The sequence below is a fragment of the Drosophila sechellia genome, chromosome 2R, assembly GCF_004382195.2.
Source record: "Drosophila sechellia strain sech25 chromosome 2R, ASM438219v1, whole genome shotgun sequence".
Classification (NCBI taxonomy): domain Eukaryota; kingdom Metazoa; phylum Arthropoda; class Insecta; order Diptera; family Drosophilidae; genus Drosophila; species Drosophila sechellia.
Window position 1 is genome coordinate 21,095,578 of NC_045950.1, and position 21,899 is coordinate 21,117,476.

Sequence of the window (21,899 nt, forward strand, 5' to 3'; positions counted from 1 at the left end):
ACACACATGAAATTGACCTTCCCACTGACCAGCCCTTCAAACCATTCTGCATAAAAGATACTGACCCACAAGGGAAACAAAAAGAAGAGGGGTTACTGGTTGGACATGACGACCCTCTTTGTTGGTTGTTGATTGTCTGTTACCCAGCGCAACAGGTATGGAAACGAATCACTTAAGGCCTTGGTCAGTTGATGCGATTTTCCGCAATATCACCTTTTCCCCGTGTTTGTCCGTTCCCTGGGGTCAATAAAGTATACATTTCCGGTTTCATGTGGTCAACGAGGGATAAATATTTTTATCACGGTCAAGTAGTTAGATCCGTGGCAAAATTACCCACGGCAGTAAGCCGGATTGAATATTATATATTTGCCCTTTTTGATCACGGTATGTAAAATAAATAGATACATGGTAATGGAAAAGAATATGTTTCCTGGGAAGTTTGAATCAATGAGGAATGAATTTACCAAATCGAGGGTGTGGAAACATGCGAAGCAATTGATGTATGCATACACATTATTGAGACACGTATGCCTGTCTGCACACGAACATTTCATTTTCTTTATGATGATTCTCAGACTTTTTCTTCTTTCCACGACAAAGAAAAAATGAAAGCAGTAAAACTACCCCCAAAAGTAATTAAAACTCTCAGTCGTTGGACCCAGACGAAGACGGTGGCTACCTCAACCTACAAACGAATGTTAATCAAAGCAGAATATAGAAATGGTAAAAAGTCCGCATAGACAGGGACGGTGTCCTTGGGGCTTAATTTCTTTTAACATTTTATATTTACGTATGTAGCTTAGAGCAAATAAAGGTGTGGAATTAGGGCCTTGGAGTTTTTAACGGAAAAGGATGAACTACTATAAATACTGTTAAAATTTCTAAACTCAAACCATTAGTTTAGTTTTTATTGAAGAGTCTTGAACAAAAATCAAGCAACTATTCTCCAATAAATTTTTGTATACCACGGAAATTAAGTGTAACTATGTATGTATTTAATGCGAAGCAACTAACTGTGTTACTAATGCGAAGTTATGCCAAGGTTTGAGAAAATTGCGACAATTTATTTTCTAGCTTTTCTTAGGGAACGCTTCAGAGCAAATACGACAAACAATATTGAAAGGATAAGCACAAAAACGAACGAACTACATTACAAATGCAATATATACATAAATATACACAGAAAATTAGTCTCGTAAATAGACAAACTTTTTAAGCATGATAAGTTGAAAATTTCCCCTTCGTTGGCAGTATATAAAATAATACATAATAGAAGACACGAACCTTTTAATATTTGGGGTAGCAATGCTTTCAAAGGGTTAAAATCAGTGCCTTTCTAAAAGAGAAAACATGCGTGAGCCGCTGGTATATGTGCGTTTGTAATATCGGCGTTGCCAGACTGTCGCAGGACTTACTTGAGATGCTAAAGAAGCAACAAAGTCATTTACGTACAACTGGGTGAAGCAGTAAACGACTGGAGAGGCGGTTTTGCGTCCAACAAATTAAAATGGCTACGAACAGCGAATAAAATCGTAACTCATTAAATCCGAATCGTTTTAAATTGTTTAACCCTGCTTAATATAAATCCACTGTTATCCTTCTTATTCCACGTGCTGCTCCCAATTAAAAATTTTAATTTAATGAAACGTTTTTTTTTATAAACGAAAAGATATTTCAGGATGATCTTCATCGAAATTCGGAGAACTCAGCCACCATATCCAATCGAAAATTCGCTATTGGGTGTTCTTATGCCAAATCCAGACCTTGCCATACCAGAATTTATACCCAAGGTTCCACCAAGTGCCCTGTCAATGCTTCGTAAAAGCTCTTCAATATTTCCAAAAGCACTGTCGGCTAGGATGGATAGAATAAGTGCTAGAATCTAAAAAGACACTTTTATAGTTTGCAAAGCACTTTTTCTAAAAAAAAACTTACAAAAAGGCGAGACATTGCGCAGAATTTGGTAGCAAAGCTTCTTTGATAATAGTTAAACAAATGATAGCACATTTATTTCGATTCTTGTTTATATAGCAAAATCTGTAAAACTTTTTAATTGGAAATATGCTAATATACACCATAAAATTTATAAAGCTTTCAATTTCATGGGGACGGAGTAAAAGTTAATTTTAATTTTATTACTCTCATAAAAAGAAATTTTAATAAGGTTTCGAACTGTCTGTCGTTCATTTAAATAGCAGATGACTTATAATGCTAAGCCAAATTCCTATATTAAAGGAGTATAAATGCTTTACGGCGTTAGTGTGCGCATGACAAAAAGTTTTTTGGCAAATCAATATAAATTTGCAAGACTAATAAAGTTATGTACAAATATCAAAACATTTTTCAAAAGTGTGGGCGTGGCAGTTTTGAACTCCTGTAGGCTTAATCTTAACCTTCTAGCTTTTATAGTTCTTGAGATCGAGATGTTCATACGGATCGACTCGGCTATTGATCCTGATCAAGAATATATGTACATACTTTATATGGTCGGAAACGCTTCCTTCTGCCTGTTACACATTTTTCAACGAATCTAGTATACCCTTTACTCTACGAGTAACGGGTATACAAAGATAAAAAGCTAAAATGGAGTGACTCGGCTATTAAATACCCATTATTATTTCCACAAAAAGTGTTAATTATTTTAAACTGAATTTAATAATATAGTTAAAAATGTAAAACGTATGGAGTAGAAATGTTGCTAGAAATAGAGTCGGCTTCAGACACCCATTACCGGGAGGTAATGGCATATCGGTTGTTTTAAAACAATGTTTTAAAGTAATTTCCGATTCACCAGAAACTCGTTTAACGTAGGGAAATATTTTGTCTTGCCAAAGTCGAATCGTCTGTGTATCCAAAAAACGTGGTGACTTCAAAATTTAAAGTTTATACATTACAATCATTATTATTATAATTTCATAAGACACATCTATTTCATTCCCTCTTATTTTGAAAGACGAATGTTACGTTTATTGAGCTATACGACCTAAGCGATCTTTGTTGACATTATATATATATATAGTAGTTAAAAAAAATAGTAGTCAATAATCTTAATGTGACAACATTGATTGTATTTGTAGCATTGGATAGTTTATTTAAATATTACAAAGCGTATACGCTGTATATGAAACCAGCTGCCCTCAACACTAAACAAATAAAATAGATGCAGACCCAATCAATAGAATACAGGACGAAAGCCATATCCAAAGGAGAAGTCGCCTTCGGGTGGAACTATAGTTACCCTTCTGTTGATATCTAGCCTAGAACCTCCTCCAACAGATCCACCGCCAAAGACCCGCATAAGTTGCTCGATAGAACAAAGAGCGCTACCAGTCATTAGAGTGAATGTAATCATTAAAACCTGTGAGGTAAGTCATAATGTAAGGAGTGCGCAGTTTTAATTAACCGAGTTTACTTACCAAAATTCGAATCATGATGTAAACTGAACTCAAGTGTCTTACTGAAAATATTTCCTAGTTGATGGCGAGTAAGTCTTGAATCGGGTTTATATAGCAATATTTTTACAATTTAAATGCATATTAAAAATATGTTAAAACGAGTCATAAAAATGTATCAAGGTTAATTCGATTTTACTGACTGCATTCATTTCCTCAACCTAAATTGACTATAATTTTTTTGAGGTGGTTCAGCATGCTATTGTGAACATTATAATATTGTATTATCTTAACTATATATTGGTAATATCTATTAACAAACGAGTAGATCGATTTAGCAAGACATTCGAAACTACTATTAGGTAGATAAGTTGTCTCTTACCCACCAATTTATGAACAAGGAAAACTTTCACATTGCGACTTTTTCCCAGATCTGCCACGAGTGCCACAGTACTGACGAACAGTCGGACGCACAGAGGGACATGGCCAAATCAACTCGCCTAGTGATTACACTCAAGAATATATGTATATCAAACTTCATACCACCTTATAAACATTTTCACAAGTCACTAGTCTACAGTGTACCAATTTGATCTACTAGTAACGGGTAACGTACAATAGTTTAAAGGTTTGTTTCTTTACAATTCGTTTAAATATCTATTAAAACCTAATTAAAAAATCTTATAGCAAGAAATTACGAATTAAGTAGAAATCAAAAGAGAAAGGTTGAATCGAGATCCTTGACCATCATATACCCGTTACTAAGATGGTTGTAGTTCGAGAGAACTAAAAATTCCTCTGCCATATCGATATAAACTAACATTACTAGAATCTGCATGCTTAATCGCAAATTTCTATCTAATACAGCTTCGCATATAACAGCGTTTAATCGAATACTTAGATGGGAATGACCAGATTCACTAAGGTATTGATACCCTTCTACGCTACAAATGAAACAAACGCCATGGTGTAAGCTTGTTTATTAAAAGCTCGAATGCATTGTTAATATACCATAAAAAACTCTTATATGTTTGACTTTTAAAAATCGATCAAATTTATAAAGTACTACACCTTTAGTCCCGGCGCATTTTATTAATATTTGTATAGTACTATTGATAAATTCACCTTTATTTGAGTACCATTTTTTTATATTTTCTTATATTCAAAGAAAATATTTATACACCATTTTTCGGGATGACACAATGTATAAAATTGTTCCCAATTCAGTTTAAAGGATTTAAAATTGGAATGCTGCTTACTTTTATTGGTTGGTTTTAAATTTACAAAGCTTGGCCTAGACAAATGTTTATTTAACCCCGACACTTGTCGTATCTTAATACTAAATGTTAAAACTAAGCGTTAAGCCGCCAGGTCCATTGTTTATTTCAGGGCACGATTTTTCGATACTATCCCAGAAATCCCAGGAAAGGATGCAAAAGTTGTCCTAATATGCCTTTTGCCGATGGCACTGTGCCGCCGACATCCAAGGTGATAGACCCCTGCAATCCGCGCCCAAATTTCCCACCAAAGATTGGAATAACTTGACTAGGTGAACTAAATCCGAATAAGTTTCCTAGTGATCCAAAGAAATTTCCGATTGGAGTAAAAATGCCAAAGGGGTCTAATGAAGGTCCACTAAGAAATCCAGTTCCGAAAAGTCCATGTTCTCCGAAAATTCCCGTTCCGAACAGTCCACCGTTTCCAAGGATTCCGCCAGCAACATTTAGCACACTACTTGGACCTTCCGAACCGTCTTGGCCAGGGATAGGTCTTCCTGGAAGGTTAAGCCGAGGTAGGTGTATCCATGGAAATAGCCATGGTCCAAGTGGTCCGCCTGGTGAAGGTGGAGATCCACCATGGAAAGGTGCATCAGGGGAAGGTCCACCAGGGGAAGGACCACCAGGGGAAGGTCCACTAGGGGAAGGTCCACCAGGGAAAGGTCCAATAGGGGAAGGTCCACCAGGGAAAGGTCCACCAGGGGAAGGTCCACCAGGGGAAGGTTCACCAGGAGAAGGTCCACCAGGGAAAGGTCCACCAGGGAAAGGTCCACCAGGGGAAGGTCCACCAGGGAAAAGTCCACCTGGACGTATCGGTGGAGAATTAATTGGTGGCCATGGTGGCCGATTAGGCCCATAAGGACCTAATGGATAAGGAAGAGGCCATCCAAGTGGATAATTATAGCCAGGAATACCTGGTGGAATAAGGTACGGATCGTAGGATCGTGTGTTCTTAATTATAGTGATTAGGTCGCTTCCCTTGCCCACACCAGCTGAAATTTTACTATATCCGGAACTGGAGACATCACCTCCTGCCAATATGTTGGCTCTTGCCAATATATTTGCTACTTTAGCTGCTTGTAAGGTGGCGGCAGTTGATAAAGATGCATAATTTCCTCCGTCTAGGCCCCGAAGTCCTCCGGGATTTCCACCAAAGAGAACATCTAAATAACGTAGCGGCGCCATCTTTATGTCTGCCAAGCCCTGGATGACAGACTCGCTCTGACGGGCCAACTCACTGATAACAGCATGTGAGCTGCCACAGAAGAGAATCAGAGAAAGGACGAGTATCTGCAATAGGCCAGTAAGACTAAGAATTGTTCGTGACTAAGCATTATATATAGGCCTTTACCAATTGTCGCACCATAGCAAATGCTCTTTACAACTGATGTTATGCCTTTCAAGATCTGCTTTATATAGTGATTTAAGGTGATAATTATAATGTAAATTGGAAATTTTATGCAAAAGTAGACTTGAGAGTTCAAAGGCACTATAAATGTCAGTTTATACTACCGTAGGGAATTGTCAAGATAAATAGAAATTAAGAGAATTGCTTAGATTAACACTATAACTTTGGGTGCTAAAAAAAATTTAGAGAATCGGAAGCAAAGCACCTTAAATTTTTTAAAATAAAACCATTTGAGATTTCATAAAAAAAAGAACTAAGCTATGTCTTTGTCTATATACAAATCTATACATATGCGTTCTAATCAAAATCGGAATGTAGTTTGCTTAAAGAAAATCTTACCTTCAAAACAAAAAACATAAAACACCAAATCGTTGTGAACGAATGAAAATAGGTGGCTCTTATTTGTTTGACGCTCTGTGTTTGAAGAAAAGAATGGCATGCGAAAAACTTAACTTTTGGTAAGCGCAGGCACCTTTCATTTTGACCCCAAAATTTAATTCCTTTAAGAGGGACCGGATGTGTTGTCCCTTAAGTTTTTCCTTAAAGGGTGACTGCATGTGTCGTCCTTCAAGTTTTTCACTCTTATATGCGCCGGTAATAGGTTTAATTATTTACAAATGTTTTTAGCAGCAAGGATTGTCGTCCAGAAATCTGTGTTTTCGTTGTGTCTTTCCAATGTCTAAAATCTACACCATCCCTCATCGACGTCACCGTTGTTATATTTTCAATTTTATTTGTTTTGTTGCACACAGAGGATTACATCTAGCCAAAATAATTCATCTTCACATTAAAAAATTATTTTTCTGTATCCAGTAAAAATTTTGTGTTATTAAACCTTAATGGATTTTAAACCACTTTGTATAAAATTTAAGGAAAATATGCCATCTTAAAATCAATTGGATAGTAGTGGTAATTCGGGTTCTAAGCTCCCAAACGGCCCCGTTCATTCAACTAATTGAAACGGACCCCTAATATTTGGCTTCACATATATATCATAGATGTCAACCCATTTTCGTCTCCTGCCAGGATGGTGATCAAAGCGCGAGAATGCGTGTCGTATGTAAATTATTACAGACATAGGCAAGGTAAGTTTTATCAAGTGAACCAAACATGCAAAAGACATTAAACGGGCACACGCAATACATATAATTTGAGTCTTTAAGTGCTAATAGACTGCATGCACAAAAGTCTACATAATTTATATGCGCTAATAGACCAAAAGATAAACATCATATACTTGGAATACATATCCTGTTGGTCTACCTATCTGAATTTTAATCTACTGTAGCTTCTGTTTAAAGAGTTGCAAGGGTGTCACTTCCCGCTAAGCTTGACAACCCCTTTTCCTAGTTTAACAAAAAAATTAATAAATGAATTAGGCATATTTCAATGATTTTCGACTACAGAGAGACATATGCACATCCGTTGATAATAGCTAGACAACTCCACTTTTCGTAAATTTATAAAGACGACCTTGATTATCAAAACAGACGCATCTATTTATATAATAAAGGTAAACATTTCACTCCCTCGGCAAGCCAATTTGTTTCCTTGTTTGAATACACGAAAAAGTCCGTTCATTACCTATCAAATTTAATTAATAAAAGGGTCAATTGTCGCGTGCAGGCGGCAACCTTTTACCCATTTTCCTTTAACCTTACCTTGTGAGGATAAAATAAGTTTGATTAATAATTAATGAGTTTTCGTGTGAACTTCTTTGTTTTTTGTATTTAATGGATCAGAATTGCGTGTCGCTCGAAAAGGTTGCAGGTTTATATAACCAATTTAGTAATTTTATTCATTATTGTTAATTGTCGATTGTAACAGGAAATTTAATGGAACTGTACATTTTTTAACAACATTTATTTTATAACATTTTTATGAACATTTTTTTATAAGCAATATAGTTTTTATGTAGAGAAAAGGGTATATTAGTATTTATATAAAGTATTTAACAGGCAGAAGGAAGCATTACCGACCATATAAAGTATATGTATATACAAAAAATTATAAAATTTTGCGTCCGTTAATTGCGGACTAGATTACACTCATATTGCCGCCTTGCGAACAACACGAACTATTTTGAAAATAAAATTAAAACAACAAGAAAGAACGCTTTAGCCGAATTTCTCAACAGCTAGTTAGCCGAAACTCACTTAGTGGGTGTGACCAAACTGTAATTGGGTATCGATAAAAATTGGGAGCGGCCCATTAAACTTGCCAATGTTTTGAAAGAATCTTGCGCAGCTTGGGCATAACAAGAATCTGCATGCTTATTCTGAACTTTCTTGCTTTTATAGTTCTTTAGATGTCGACATTCATACGCACCGGCAAACTGACCTGACCAGATCGACTTGCCTGTGGTACTAATAAAGAAATATATATGAGGAGCAAGGAAAATTAATAAATGTCTTACTTTTCTGTCCACTGTTTTATTTAAAGTCATGGGTACAACTCGAACTACGTACATTTGTAAAACATTTTATATGAATTTTGTACATGTTCGTTTAAATAAAAAAGTTTTATACAAGTGCACTAGAAATTCTTAAACGAGTATGTAGCACCGAAACCTCATCAGCATCACTACAACAAAACCATTCCATGAATAACGCTAAACTCCAAGTACACTCAACGACGCTGTCAGTGGCAAATGTTTATCCTGTCGGAGCTGCGATGGAAAATGGTCAGGCATGAATAATAAACGCGCTGGCTCTGTGCAGTTAGAATATGTGCTAAAGTGTCAAAAATTGTCGGCAAGCCGAGCACTTAGACATACACGGCGATCTCACACCTACCACTTATGATTTGTAAACAGAATGAAACAGAACCCGCTCTCAATATGGGCTTTCGCCACGGTAATTAACTTTACAAATCGCATGCAAGTGTGTGATTAATTATTCCATGACCGGACACTCAAACTCTCAAACCGGACAGTTAACCCATTTCGACATCGATAAGGGTTGAACTCACAGCTGTGAAAAGGGCTTTGTGGAGGAGCGTGAGAGGGTTTTTGACATTCACAATTTCTAAAATAGATTTGATAAATGTTTGCTCATAAGGCGTAAATTGAAACTATTCTTGACCATGGACCCAAAACTTGCATCAATTCGACCACATGCCACTTAGCACATGGTCTGGTATGCGGACTACAAAATCCTAGCCCCAACTGCTCACATCCTTAACTTCTCTGGACGGTCGCACACATGTTCACTTAAAAGAAGGGAGGTTATATCGGTCAGCTTTCTTATCAGCGTCAAAGTTCAACATTCATTTTTGACTTGGTCAACACTTCGTTAATCACAGAAGTCCAGGCACATGTCTTGCGGTTAAGGACATTTTCGAGTAAGGCAAGTTTTATTAGATCCTTATCGCTTAATTGAAAATTGGGTAAACGTATTCGTATCGCTTTAAGAAACCGCACAGAATCCTTTCAGGATTTCTAACCCTTGTAATCAAGAAATATTATTTCGCTTTCGTGCTTACATTTACAACACAGATTCTTTGCATTTTTGCTGTACAGATGTTTATTCGAGCTACAAATTTTTAAAGGTCGGTCTGAAACAAAGCTGGAAGGGTTGACTTGAGGTTGTTGACCGTAACAGCATTTACCGTATGCTGGCGCGAAATATGGATACGCTACGGATAAGCGGAAATAGACGAATTGCTATAGATGATTATGTCACGGATCTATGCAAATATCTAGATGAAATTTTTTCTGTTCCAAATCGATTCGTTTTTCTGTTTTTCTGAAACAAACTCGAAAAGTAACTGGTATAATTAGTGCTTTGACTCAAGTGAAAACAGCAATCCAAGCTTATTATAAACAAACAAAAATATACGCGTATGTCTGCCTGTAGTTCCCTAGTCTTTTATTCTTCATTATTTGGGTGTCTGTTTGTTACTGCTGCTGATGAAGAGCCCACTACAGTTGCAGAAAAAAATAAAGAACCCATAAAATATGATAAGTTCTCTCTGGCGTGAGAAGCAACTGCATAATTTTCTTTTGTTTTACCAGCTGAGTGGCCAAAAAGTAAACGGATAGTCAGCTTGCGGTTTCCTTGGTGTCTGCAATGTGTCGTCTCGTTTCAAGTTAAACAACAAAATTTTATTTCCAGAACCTGCCAAGAACAGTCCAGGGGTTTTTCTTAAGCGTAACAAATTTGCTTAATCAACATATTAATGAAGTGTATTAAGACTATGCACAGTATTAATTAGAAAAAGAGAAAAATCGATAACCTATATTTAAAGCAACAACAAATACCATGAGGGACATTACCTGATGTACGAAGCAGAATCAACAATAATTAAAATCCAAAATTAAATAACAACCCTCCATTTCGTGTAGAAATTTTCATGCGCGGCATGTTTTCATACCCTGTTGTAATAGAAAGTCAGGGAGCATTACATTATTCCAAAAGTATACTTTGCAATTGTCATCAGACACTAGGATGAAGAGTAAGCACATGGACAATTGCTAAGTAAAGGAAAAAAAGATTGGCCAACATAGATATTCGTTTATGTTCTTTGCTTAAATTAGTCATCTAATGACGAAAGAGCACGTGTCCTGTTAAGCAAATATGTTGTGGGTTTACGTCAGTTATACAAAACTTTTCCTTAGGCGGGCTGGGCTGTCGACCCCAACCATCTTTTAAACAAAAATGGTGTTCGAGTTCCTTCGTCCATGCCAGACGCATATGCTAATTAAGCAATTAATATTTGTGGGCGAGACAACTTAATTTATTTACAAAGAAAGCATATTTCCCTTATGAAATGTGATATTGGTTCTCGGTCCTTTTTTCACTCCTATTTCAGTTTTACGCCATCCGGCAAGACAATAAACTTATCACATGTTACCCATTGCCCTTGGCCAGAAACTTTAGCAGCAAGTTTGATTTGCGGTCGCCCTGGATTTGTCCCTTGCAAATTCCGAGTTCGCCTGTCAGGACACTGATATGCGACTCAGCCCATTTGCTATGTGCATGTATCTTAAGATATTTCAGTATTTCATCAGCTGCCGATGCACAGTCAGCAATAATATTTTCTAAGACACATTCTTAACTTCAAAAGTGTGGGTCTCGGGCCTGTTTTGCGGTCACAGCCGCTGGCTTTCTTGAGCCCTTAAAAACGTGGGTCAAGTGCATATCGAAACTTGATGTTCTGTGTGTTGGGCAGCATTTGTCGGATACCAAAATATTAAAAATGAGTTGGACTGCGGTCGTTCTGATTAAGCTGGTGTGCCTCCCATGGATGGAAATTATTTTTACTTATAATAAAGAACATTTAATACAAACTTGGTCAACGATTTTAAATACCGCCCTTGGGCTAACTTGCAAGATTTGAACTTACCTATTATCAGGTGCATATTATCCAACTTTGGAGTGTTTATTTGTTCGTTTGTTTTTTATCATAAGTTCAATTCGTTGTTCGACAATCTCATGGCCAGGATCAAAAACTAAAATAAATAACAAAATAACTATATTCATAAGCGATACATGTAAATAAATACTCTAAATTTAATAGCCGATGAGAAACAAAATAAAAAATAAATATTTATATTGGTGTTCCTTCTATTTTTAAAAGTATAGTGATCGAACCGATTTTAGATGGTTTAAACGAAACAATTGAGAGATGTTTGTAGTATACTTGCATATTTGTCATTTAACGAATTAAAGTATCTTCCACTCATTCTAACTATTTGAACTATTATATTATGATTAAAGAAATGACGAGAAAGCTAAGTACACAGTATCGTCGGTATTTTGACGTAACATTTTGGAAAGTATTTATTGTTTTCATTATTTTATACATCACTAGAACAGTAGGGTTGATAAAGCAGGGACCAACAAACAGGAGAATATGGCTATGTGGTCGCAAATGTCTTGGCTTACTTTGGACTGGAGCCAATATACCCACATCAAGGGTAAAAAAATATTTTCAAAATTATTATGTGATTGTGGTGTAAATACAAATGTATAGTAAACGAGCCTACATTTACGAGTGTTATATACAGGCTCTTTTCATTTTCTTACCCTTTACCTTTTACCAAATCTAGATGTCGCTAAATTCTCTATATTATTTTGGCCTGAGTAGGATGGTGCCCTCGCTAGCGTGGAGGGTGTATTGGCTAAATTAAATAAATTGTTGCATTTTTTGTTGCAATTTTTAAAATATTTTCTTCTTGTAGAGTCGATGTTTACACGTAAAAGTAATTATTTTTGAGGGAAAATCAGAAAAGTGCCTATGCCACAAGTGAATTTAATTTTATAATTTTTATAGGATATTTTAGTTTTGAGCTTTGCTACATTTTTTTAAATGTGAATGCTATTTTTAGTTTATTTTAAAAACAATAAAACATGGCAATATCATGTAAAACAATAATAAACGCAGTTTTTACGTATTTTTTTAATATAATGTATATAATTTTAAGTACACTTACATTTACACCGCACTATTTATACAGGAAAATTCATAGAATTCTTCATTAAGTATCCGATTTTTTTATAATGCGAAAAAATGATAGTAGACAAACCACAGAAGCTAAGGACACATTAATTGTTGCGGCGGTAGAACTGTTACAGACAAGATTATTTAAACTAATGACATACTGCGCCTCATTTGGAGTTTGACAAGCTTCAACTATACATGAAACCTCGCCAAAGCTTTGAGCCTGCACTGAGAAAAATAGAGGAGGACAAGCCAAAAAGGTATAACCAACACACGCATCAGTAAGATCAAAGCTAAATGATCCCAATGCTGTAGATTCGCAGTTCTCTTCCGCCCTTAATGGGGCACTTAAATTCCTAAATGGTCGTTCGATGCTTCGAGAGGTGCAAACAGTAAAAGTAATTTGACTTATGGGGGAAATTTTAAGATAACGCATACTTTGTCTAGCTGGTAGATATTGTGAGTCCAGTTTGTAGAAATTAATACTGCCCAAACTCACAAATTGTGGCAAAGAATTGGTCCCAAACTCGCTTATAGCGCCTTTTACATAGCAACGTGGATTTGAAATTCGACGGGGCACTAAAAGAAAGCTGGAGATACATTTTAATTGATGGTATAAATATTAGGTCATTACCTTGCCGAATTCGTTTAATAACGGGAGCACCGCAAATGTCGGGTGGCTTTTCAGTGTCCAAAAGGTACAAATTTTTACTTGGATCGCGGACAAAGTCGTGGAACCTTACCAACGCTCCCCCTCCATAATAAATAAAGTGCAAGCTGGGCAAATGAACACGCATTCTTTCGAAATATTGCTGGCAATAATCATAGTCCTCCTCATCAACGTAAGACAGCGGACTGGGTATTAATAGTGCAACTAATGATCGTCCTCCCAGATTATCGGTAGCACGATCTGTTTCAAGCAAGTCGTCAACTCTTGCATTCAGAGTGTTAAGGATAAGTGGAAGATTAAAACCAGGTGGATCTGGAATGGAATCAATTATTGAAACACCAATTAGTTTAGTTTATTCTTACGCCAAGAGTGTGAAGTTGAGTTCCAGTTTTCATAGACGTTGATTATGTAGTCGGTGGTATGAACAATGACTTTCGTATCAAAAGCTGCAAAAAGGGTAACCTTACTTGCGTAAGGATGAATGTTAAGGCCCTGCAGCACATAACTGCAAAAACATATTTATAGATTTTAAAATTGCATACTGAATATCTCGTTTAGCAAACTTACGTTACGTAATCAATAACCCAGCCAAAGGGCCAGTAGGTGTCGACAAACACATATATATCAGTCATTATTGTGACTAGATTGGATATTTCAGACCATTGCGGAGACGGAAAGTAATCCATATTTCCTAAAAACAGAACAACAAAATGAGAAATTGGTATAAGTTTGTCTTTTTTATAGAAAGCCTATCGGAACCACCATCAAATAAAAATAGCCAGATTAGTTATATTTAGGAAATTGATGTAGGATTATTTATTAAATCATATCATTAATTACGAAAAATAAAAGATAACTGTAAAACGAAAAAATAGTTGTTTTTGTAAGGAGACTTAAGATTTAAAATCTGCGGCAGTATCCTAATATTACCACACACTAGTTGCCAATCATTGAATTAGCCTAAGAGCTAATATTGTGAATACAATTATTAGCAAGCTGGCTGCTATACCAGAGACACCGCTGTAGCATCCCATGTTGACCATTGACATTATATAACGCCATTGGTCAGGGGTCTGGCAAGCATCCTGTATACAGGACGTGGTGTTTGATGTAGCTTGGACTGACAAATACAAGTCTGGGCACTGGGTGATAGTATAGTAGCCCTCACAGGCATTTGAAAGATCGTAGCTATAACTATTTCCACTTATTTGTGTGCAACTCTGATCTATCGAGTTTGCCATAGAAAGAGTAGTTGAGTTCTGTTGCGGCCATGCATATGTGCGTGAAGTACATATGGTATAAGTTCCTCCATTCTGTGATTGAATGGTCAAATACCGATTCGCACCAGCTCCAAAGAAATAGTTGGAAGAAACTCGATAAAAGTTCACCTTTCCAGGCCCTACATATTGGGCTGTTTGATCAGTACCTGGTAAGTATTTAAAATAGTAAATATAAAAATGATAAATATTTAATAATAATAATAATAATACCCCAGCTATTTGTGTACCAAGTTGATCCACAACGTGGATTAATAACGCGACGGGGAACTGCAAGGACAAAAAGCCTTTAAATAAATGAAATAAATAAAGTAAGTTGACATACTTTGGACAATGCGCTTTGCTACAGGTCCCGCTGAAGTCGCCGGTGTACTTCCCAACGAGAGGGAGAAAAGGTCTTGAGTGGGATCTCGGACAAAGCTTGAAAACCGCTGAATGCTTCCACCACCATAGTATATAAAGCGCAGGTCTGGAATTTGTTCCTGAATGTACTGAATTTCAGTAGTGGCATAACTGGAGTCCCCATCATTAACCGTTTGCTGATTCGGAATGATTAGAGCTACTAGTGAGTGACCACTTAAGCTCGAATTAGTCTTTTCTTCATTCATTAAGTACTGGGTTAGGTTTTGAATTGTACGCAGCACATTAGGAAGGTTGAATCCCTGAGTATCTGTGAAAGAATCGTTAAATCAAAAGCATATATCTCGCAAAAGCAGCTTACAAGTTGCCTGTGTAGTTGCATTCCATTGTTGATAGACATCGGTAATATAGTTTGTGGTGTTTACGATAATCGATCCATCTTGTGCTGAAAGCATTGTGATTGTGCTGGCATACGGGTGAATATTAAGCTGCTGAATAACATAACTAGAAATAATTAAACAAATTATATGTTATGCATAACATGATGTCTGCAATACTTCGAGAGGACCAACTTACGCTACATAGTCAACAATGGTGCTGTATTGCCAAGAAGTATCCAAGAAAAGATACAGGTTAGTCATTGGAGTTATGGCATCAGTCAAGTCAAGATTACTAGTGGCCATACAAGATACATCGTTTAACGATTGTGCTGTTTAAGGGAAACGCAAGTCGTAATGCACACGGAAACAATATAGATGTATTTCAAAAGTTAAACATAATTACAAAACTTTCTTATATTGTGGATATCTAAGTAAGAGCAAGGTGGTTCCGCGACAATATTGATTTATTATTACTTACGCACATACGTCACCAGAGATGCGGTGGCGTTACCAGCAAATTGGGAAATAAGGGAAGGCTGGAGGGTGACACGCAGCTGCATCTCACGATCTAATATTAGAGCAAATGCATTTGTCTGATCCTCCATTTCCTGCGACGGAGCCACATTTGTGAATTGATTTTGCCTACTGCAAGCATTGATTCCTGAACTAAGGACACCATTTGTTGAGTAATACATGCGCAGCAGTTGAGAAAGTTTAAGACTTGATGCTTGAGTCCTCCAACTGGCTACATTTTTAGCCAAAATCAAACCATCAAGGCCACCGCGAATCTCCGCATCGGTTGCCTCGAGGTTGTTGCGCTGCGATAGGAAGTACCAATGGGGTAGAACTGTGTCATTCCATCCACCGGTAGCCCCAACGGAAGCGGGATTGCCATTCGACACAGGTAGTTGGACCAACGTGACTTCCGCCAACTCCCCAGCCAAAGTTGCCGCCCACCTGTTGTCAATTGTATTGCTTGTCTGGGACTGACTGCGACCACGAGAGCGTCTCTGGGGAGCTAGGGTCAATAGCGTATTAAGTTGCACAGTCTGCTGCTGGACACCAGCTGCAATGCCCGCGATCAGAGTGCCTCCGGATATCGTTCCCCATCGTGTTCGTACTAAGCCATCCTCCACAGGGCATTGACTAGTCTCAGGGCCGGCATAAGCCCAGTCAGATTCGTAGTCTAATTCTCCCAATTGTTCGTATTTTGATACGGAGTCGGAAGATCGTCCTCGTTTTGAGCGTGCCTCCAGCCATTCCGAAGCGCTTATAAAATTATTGTCATGCTCCTTCTTCAATGATCTCGGCAGTCGCTGGGCTCGATACTGAGAGAGTTGATTGCACACATTGTTTTCATCGCCGCGCGTTCTCGCGTCGAAGGTGCTTGATAGCATAAAATGGAGGGAGCACCGCTCCACTCTCGTTAATGAACTGTTAGGAAAGGTATTGGCGTTTCCCGGAATAAGACGTGAGAGCAAAATTTTTAACTTTGGAAACTGAAAGCCTGTTGGACTGTACGGTATTACCCCGTCAGCCGCATTTATTCCCGCAGCCTTCTTAATGCCATCTTGACGGAAACGATGCAGCAAGGCTACCGACACGGTTCGAATATCGGCTTGTACTCCGGAACTAGCTGCGTAGCTGTTTTCTACTTTTTCGATAAGAGAAATGAGCGTGTCCATGTTGGCTGGTAGACGATTATCCCGATTCATAAAGTATGACGTATTATAACATTCCACCAATGAGGGCGGAATTTGCAACATAGCATTTTCCTGTGCCTTAGTTTTCAGGATAAGGGCAGCAGCTAGACAGAAAGCTGCTGCCAAAAGTTGTTGCAATTTCATGGTTAGGTTACTCGTTTTCGTCGTGGTAACTAAAAATTTAATTGCAACAAATATTATTATATTTTACATATGAAATCGGACTAAACATTGGATGTGCAATGTGCGTATCAATATGAAAACATGAGTCAGGTCCGCTATGTACATATACATATGACTGGTATATGTATTCAATGATATCGCTATCACATTTTATGAGATCCTCAGACTACTGGTGTAGTTTGTCCTATATAGATTGGAAATACTGTACGACTGATAATTGTGAAACTTTGCAATCGGTGATACATACAAAAATGAGTCAGGTGTAAATTACACATAAGAACATTGTGGACCCGCGCCCCAATTTTTAAACTTGCTTAAGCTAACATAGTTTAAGTCCCGGCGATTAGATATGAAGTTTTGCGTATCTCAAAGCATGATCTTGAATTATTTATAACGTAAGTTCATTATTGTGTACAAAAATGGAAAACCGAAATTTTTATTCACAAAGTAATTTTCTAATTAACCAGTTGATAACTTGCTTAAGATTTTATATTTTCACTACCGCTTCCTACCACATCCACTAACCACACTACCTTGTTTTACCAGCTGTCTCGCTTGAACTGAGTGTTTCATTTTCTGACCAACTACACCTGTGCCTCGCCCATGAGCAATCACTTTTATCTTTTAAGCAATGTTTATCAGTAAAAACGATAAGATTAAGCACATAGAAAGACAGACACAGTGGTGAAGCGAATAGCGAAACGTAATAATTTAATAGTAAAAAATATATATTTATTAATAAAGCAAGAGAGAATCTATGGTAGAGTTCCTCGACTATCAGATACCCGTTACTCCTGTTAATTTCTCTGGCATATCGATGGATATTGAGGAATAAAGTGAGAAAAAATTAAATTAAAAATTAAATTTTTCAAAAGTGTGTGCGTGACAGTGGTCGGCGGTTTGAAGGCATTAGAATAGGCGTGGCCAAAGTGGTTTTGGTATACCGTAGAAATTTGCAAGACAAAAAAAATAAAACGAAAAAAAAAAACTTTTCCATAAAATATATCACTACATTTTCCAAAAGTGTGGGCGTAACAGTTTCTGGCGGTTTGTAAGCGTTAGATAGGGCAACATTTGGAAACAAACTTGCGCTGTGTCTATTTCTATGGAAGCTGCTGTCGGAAACGCTTCCTAATACCTGTTTCATACTTTTCAACGAATATAGTCTACCCTTTTACTCCACGGGTAACAGGTAACAGGTATATGTAAGAATTTCCTCACTAGTGAAGACATCAGACTGGTCATTTTACAAAATGCCTGGTAGGTTTCAGTATTCAGAACTCTGCTTAAATAATCAGGATTAACAATGTAATATACATGTACACATTTTAAGTATCTAATAAAAAATACAATATTTTTTCAAAGTTCCCCGCCATTGTTGGGGGTCTGAAACTTTTCTTTGAATTTGTTTGGTATAAGCTCGGTTGCTTTGTGGGCTTTTTTTTTAAATTAATACCTATATATTTATATAATACTTAATACTGTTCTACATATGTGTTTATACTACTACTACTTTACTACTGGATGTTTTGGGACAGATCAGATGAGAACAGTTCACCAAAAGCCAAACGGGAGAAAAACAAACTAACATTCTCAAGTGAGACTAAACGTGCATGGTTTCAGCTGCAGAATCTCCTTAGTTGACCGTTTTCAACCACTCTGTAACTTACGAATGTATACCGTGTAAACTAAAATCTGTAAAAACACTATATGCACCCAAAAATACTAAAATTGTTCACAAGGGGGTTTCGAACTTGGTTGATTAAAAATTTCCCTAGGAACTTTTATTACCTCCTACATGTTGATAAACCTGCAGTAGATCACTATTCGCCAGGGGTGGTTCTCTGTAACAAGTATGGGTTTTTAATTCAGTCAAAGCAAGAGCACCTCTCCAACATCGAAGAATGGTATAGTTTTAAGGAGTTTTACGGATCAATTGAATATTGACGGAAGTTTACCAGATAAAATCACCAATACTTAATACTTAGCATATTTAATTTTAATTTAATAAAATTGTAGTTTTTAAAGTTATTTATTATTTAAATAATTTTATTAAACTTATTTTTTTAATAAATCGATAATTTTAAGAGGAATGTTTGAAATCGTGGCGCAAATATAAATAAAAGCAAACAATGTGGGTTCGAAAATTGGATTTGAACAATATGAAATCTTCGTACCCTTGCTGGGTTTGAAGGTAAATAAAACAGACTAAACCAAATCAACGAATCTAGTATACCTTTTTACTCTACGAGTAACAGGTATATGTAAGAACTTCCATACTTGTAGTTTTCAGTGTTCAGAACTCTGCTAAAATAATAAGGATTACCTATGTAATATACATGTACACATTTTAAGCTTCTAATAAAAAATACAATACTTTTTTCAAAGTTCCCCGCCATCGTTGGGAGTCTAAAACTTTTCTTTGAATTTTTTTTATACTTTACTTATATATATTTATATAATACTTAATACTTTTCTACATATGTGTTACGAGGTGAGTTTGCCTTTGGTGTTTTTTCTTTTCTACTGGATGTTTTGGGACAGTTCAAATGAGAACAGTTCACCAAAAGCCAAACGGGAGAAAAACAAACTAACATTCTCAAGTGAGACTAAACGTGAATGGTTTATTTGTTGTGCTCGTGTACAGGTAGAATTCAGCTGCAGAATCTCCTGAGTTGACCGTTTTCAACCACTCTGTAAGCTGAAATCCGTAAAAATATACCGTGTAATCTGAAATCCGTAAAAATACTATATGCACCCAAAAATACTAAAATTGTTCACAGGGGGGTTTCGAACTTGGTTGATTAAAAATTTCCCTAGGAACTTTTATTACCTCCTACATGTTGATAAACCTGCAGTAGATCACTATTCGCCAGGGGTGGTTCTCTGTAACAAGTATGGGTTTTTAATTCAGTCAAAGCAAGAGCACCTCTCCAACATCGAAGAATGGTATAGTTTTAAGGAGTTTTACGGATCAATTGAATATTGACGGAAGTTTACCAGATAAAATCACCAATACTTAATACTTAGCATATTTAATTTTAATTTAATAAAATTGTAGTTTTTAAAGTTATTTATTATTTAAATAATTTTATTAAACTTATTTTTTTAATAAATCGATAATTTTAAGAGGAATGTTTGAAATCGTGGCGCAAATATAAATAAAAGCAAACAATGTGGGTTCGAAAATTGGATTTGAACAATATGAAATCTTCGTACCCTTGCTGGGTTTGAAGGTAAATAAAACAGACTAAACCAAATCAACGAATCTAGTATACCTTTTTACTCTACGAGTAACAGGTATATGTAAGAACTTCCATACTTGTAGTTTTCAGTGTTCAGAACTCTGCTAAAATAATAAGGATTACCTATGTAATATACATGTACACATTTTAAGCTTCTAATAAAAAATACAATACTTTTTTCAAAGTTCCCCGCCATCGTTGGGAGTCTAAAACTTTTCTTTGAATTTTTTTTATACTTTACTTATATATATTTATATAATACTTAATACTTTTCTACATATGTGTTACGAGGTGAGTTTGCCTTTGGTGTTTTTTCTTTTCTACTGGATGTTTTGGGACAGTTCAAATGAGAACAGTTCACCAAAAGCCAAACGGGAGAAAAACAAACTAACATTCTCAAGTGAGACTAAACGTGAATGGTTTATTTGTTGTGCTCGTGTACAGGTAGAATTCAGCTGCAGAATCTCCTGAGTTGACCGTTTTCAACCACTCTGTAAGCTGAAATCCGTAAAAATATACCGTGTAATCTGAAATCCGTAAAAATACTATATGCACCCAAAAATACTAAAATTGTTCACAGGGGGGTTTCGAACTTGGTTGATTAAAAATTTCCCTAGGAACTTTTATTACCTTCTACATGTTGATGCCTGCAGTTAATCACTATTCACCAGGGGTGATCTGTAATAAGCATGGGTTTTTAATTCAGTCAAAGAAATGGTACCTCTACAAAATCGAAGAATGTATAGTTTTAAGGAGTTTTACTGATCAATTCGATATTGACGGAAGTTTACCAGATAAAACCAATACTTAATACTTAAGATAATTAATTTTAATTTAATAAAATTTTTGTTTTTAAATTTATTTATTATTTAAATCATTTTATTATATTTAAATTATTTTCTGAATAAATCGTGAATTTTAAGATAAATGTTTGAAATCGTGGCGCAAAAATAAATAAAAGCATAGATATTGTTAATTTACCTTCTCTACAAATCTGTGCAGCCTTGTGACGAAACTAAATTATATGAAATAAAACAATTAATACCAAAAAGTCGGAGAGTGGAGAGAAACATTTGATGTAAAATAAGTGTACTTTCGGAAAAGTAATTAATGTATGTTTCGATTTAGGTTTTTGCAATGTAAGAAGTGTTGACGTTCAGGTATTCAAACCTCACATTTTATTATTTTTTCTCTGACCTAAAATGTAGATAATTCCGGCTTAAGTTTCAGCTAAATGAGTAAGTACACAAATAAACAATATAGAAAGTGTGCAGCTAATGAAGTTCATTTCATAACTTTCGAGAATCCTCATAGATAATAAAAAAATTAAGGCCTGTATCTAAACAATCAAACATACGGATTTATTTCCTGTGAATGAGGGCTTTTGTATACACTAAGTTAATTAATAGATGGTCGATTCCATACCACCGATTTAAGTTAGTCAGGTTATTTCAAATTTTTTTCTATCTTAAAATTTAAATTATTTATGCTTTGACTTAAATTTAAGCCCAAACAAAATAGGTGGTTGTTCAGCAACTCGCCGCTTCGGTAACATAAAGC

At 36.1% G+C, this 21,899-nt stretch overlaps 4 protein-coding genes across 6 annotated transcripts; all 4 read right to left on the minus strand.

Moving 5' to 3' along the window:
* Positions 1-1,592: 1,592 nt before the first annotated feature.
* Positions 1,593-2,007, minus strand: LOC116800472. Its single transcript, XM_032715690.1, has 2 exons — positions 1,936-2,007; positions 1,593-1,882 (listed from the first exon to the last, which is right to left on the minus strand). The coding sequence occupies exons 1-2, from the start codon at positions 2,005-2,007 to the stop codon at positions 1,706-1,708; spliced, it is 249 nt and encodes an 82-aa protein (XP_032571581.1). The 3' UTR covers positions 1,593-1,705.
* Positions 2,008-3,045: 1,038 nt separating this feature from the next.
* On the minus strand, positions 3,046-3,478 carry LOC6618934 (ejaculatory bulb-specific protein 2). Its single transcript, XM_002043143.2, has 2 exons — positions 3,417-3,478; positions 3,046-3,358 (listed from the first exon to the last, which is right to left on the minus strand). Exons 1-2 carry the CDS (start codon positions 3,429-3,431, stop codon positions 3,173-3,175), a joined length of 201 nt encoding a protein of 66 aa, XP_002043179.1. The 5' UTR covers positions 3,432-3,478; the 3' UTR covers positions 3,046-3,172.
* A 1,150-nt stretch (positions 3,479-4,628) lies between these two features.
* On the minus strand, positions 4,629-6,116 carry LOC116800603 (ejaculatory bulb-specific protein 1). The gene is made up of 2 exons (XM_032716453.1): positions 6,021-6,116; positions 4,629-5,959 (listed from the first exon to the last, which is right to left on the minus strand). The coding sequence occupies exons 1-2, from the start codon at positions 6,033-6,035 to the stop codon at positions 4,799-4,801; spliced, it is 1,176 nt and encodes a 391-aa protein (XP_032572344.1). The 5' UTR covers positions 6,036-6,116; the 3' UTR covers positions 4,629-4,798.
* Positions 6,117-10,583: 4,467 nt separating this feature from the next.
* On the minus strand, positions 10,584-17,679 carry LOC6618936. 3 transcript variants are annotated; one of them, XM_032715564.1, is made up of 7 exons: positions 17,628-17,674; positions 15,687-17,084; positions 13,759-13,882; positions 13,554-13,696; positions 13,156-13,503; positions 12,960-13,100; positions 10,584-11,529 (listed from the first exon to the last, which is right to left on the minus strand). In XM_032715564.1, exons 1-7 carry the CDS (start codon positions 17,665-17,667, stop codon positions 11,441-11,443), a joined length of 2,283 nt encoding a protein of 760 aa, XP_032571455.1. In that variant the 5' UTR covers positions 17,668-17,674; the 3' UTR covers positions 10,584-11,440. The 3 variants fall into 3 exon arrangements, with proteins under 3 accessions (XP_032571455.1, XP_032571454.1, XP_032571453.1); XM_032715562.1 differs by lacking the exons at positions 10,584-11,529; positions 12,960-13,100; positions 13,156-13,503; positions 13,554-13,696; positions 13,759-13,882 and adding exons at positions 13,979-14,617; positions 14,682-14,738; positions 14,794-15,138; positions 15,190-15,332; positions 15,405-15,537 and having other exon boundaries at positions 17,628-17,648; XM_032715563.1 differs by lacking the exon at positions 10,584-11,529 and having other exon boundaries at positions 12,473-13,100; positions 17,628-17,679.
* Between the last annotated feature and the right edge of the window lie 4,220 nt (positions 17,680-21,899).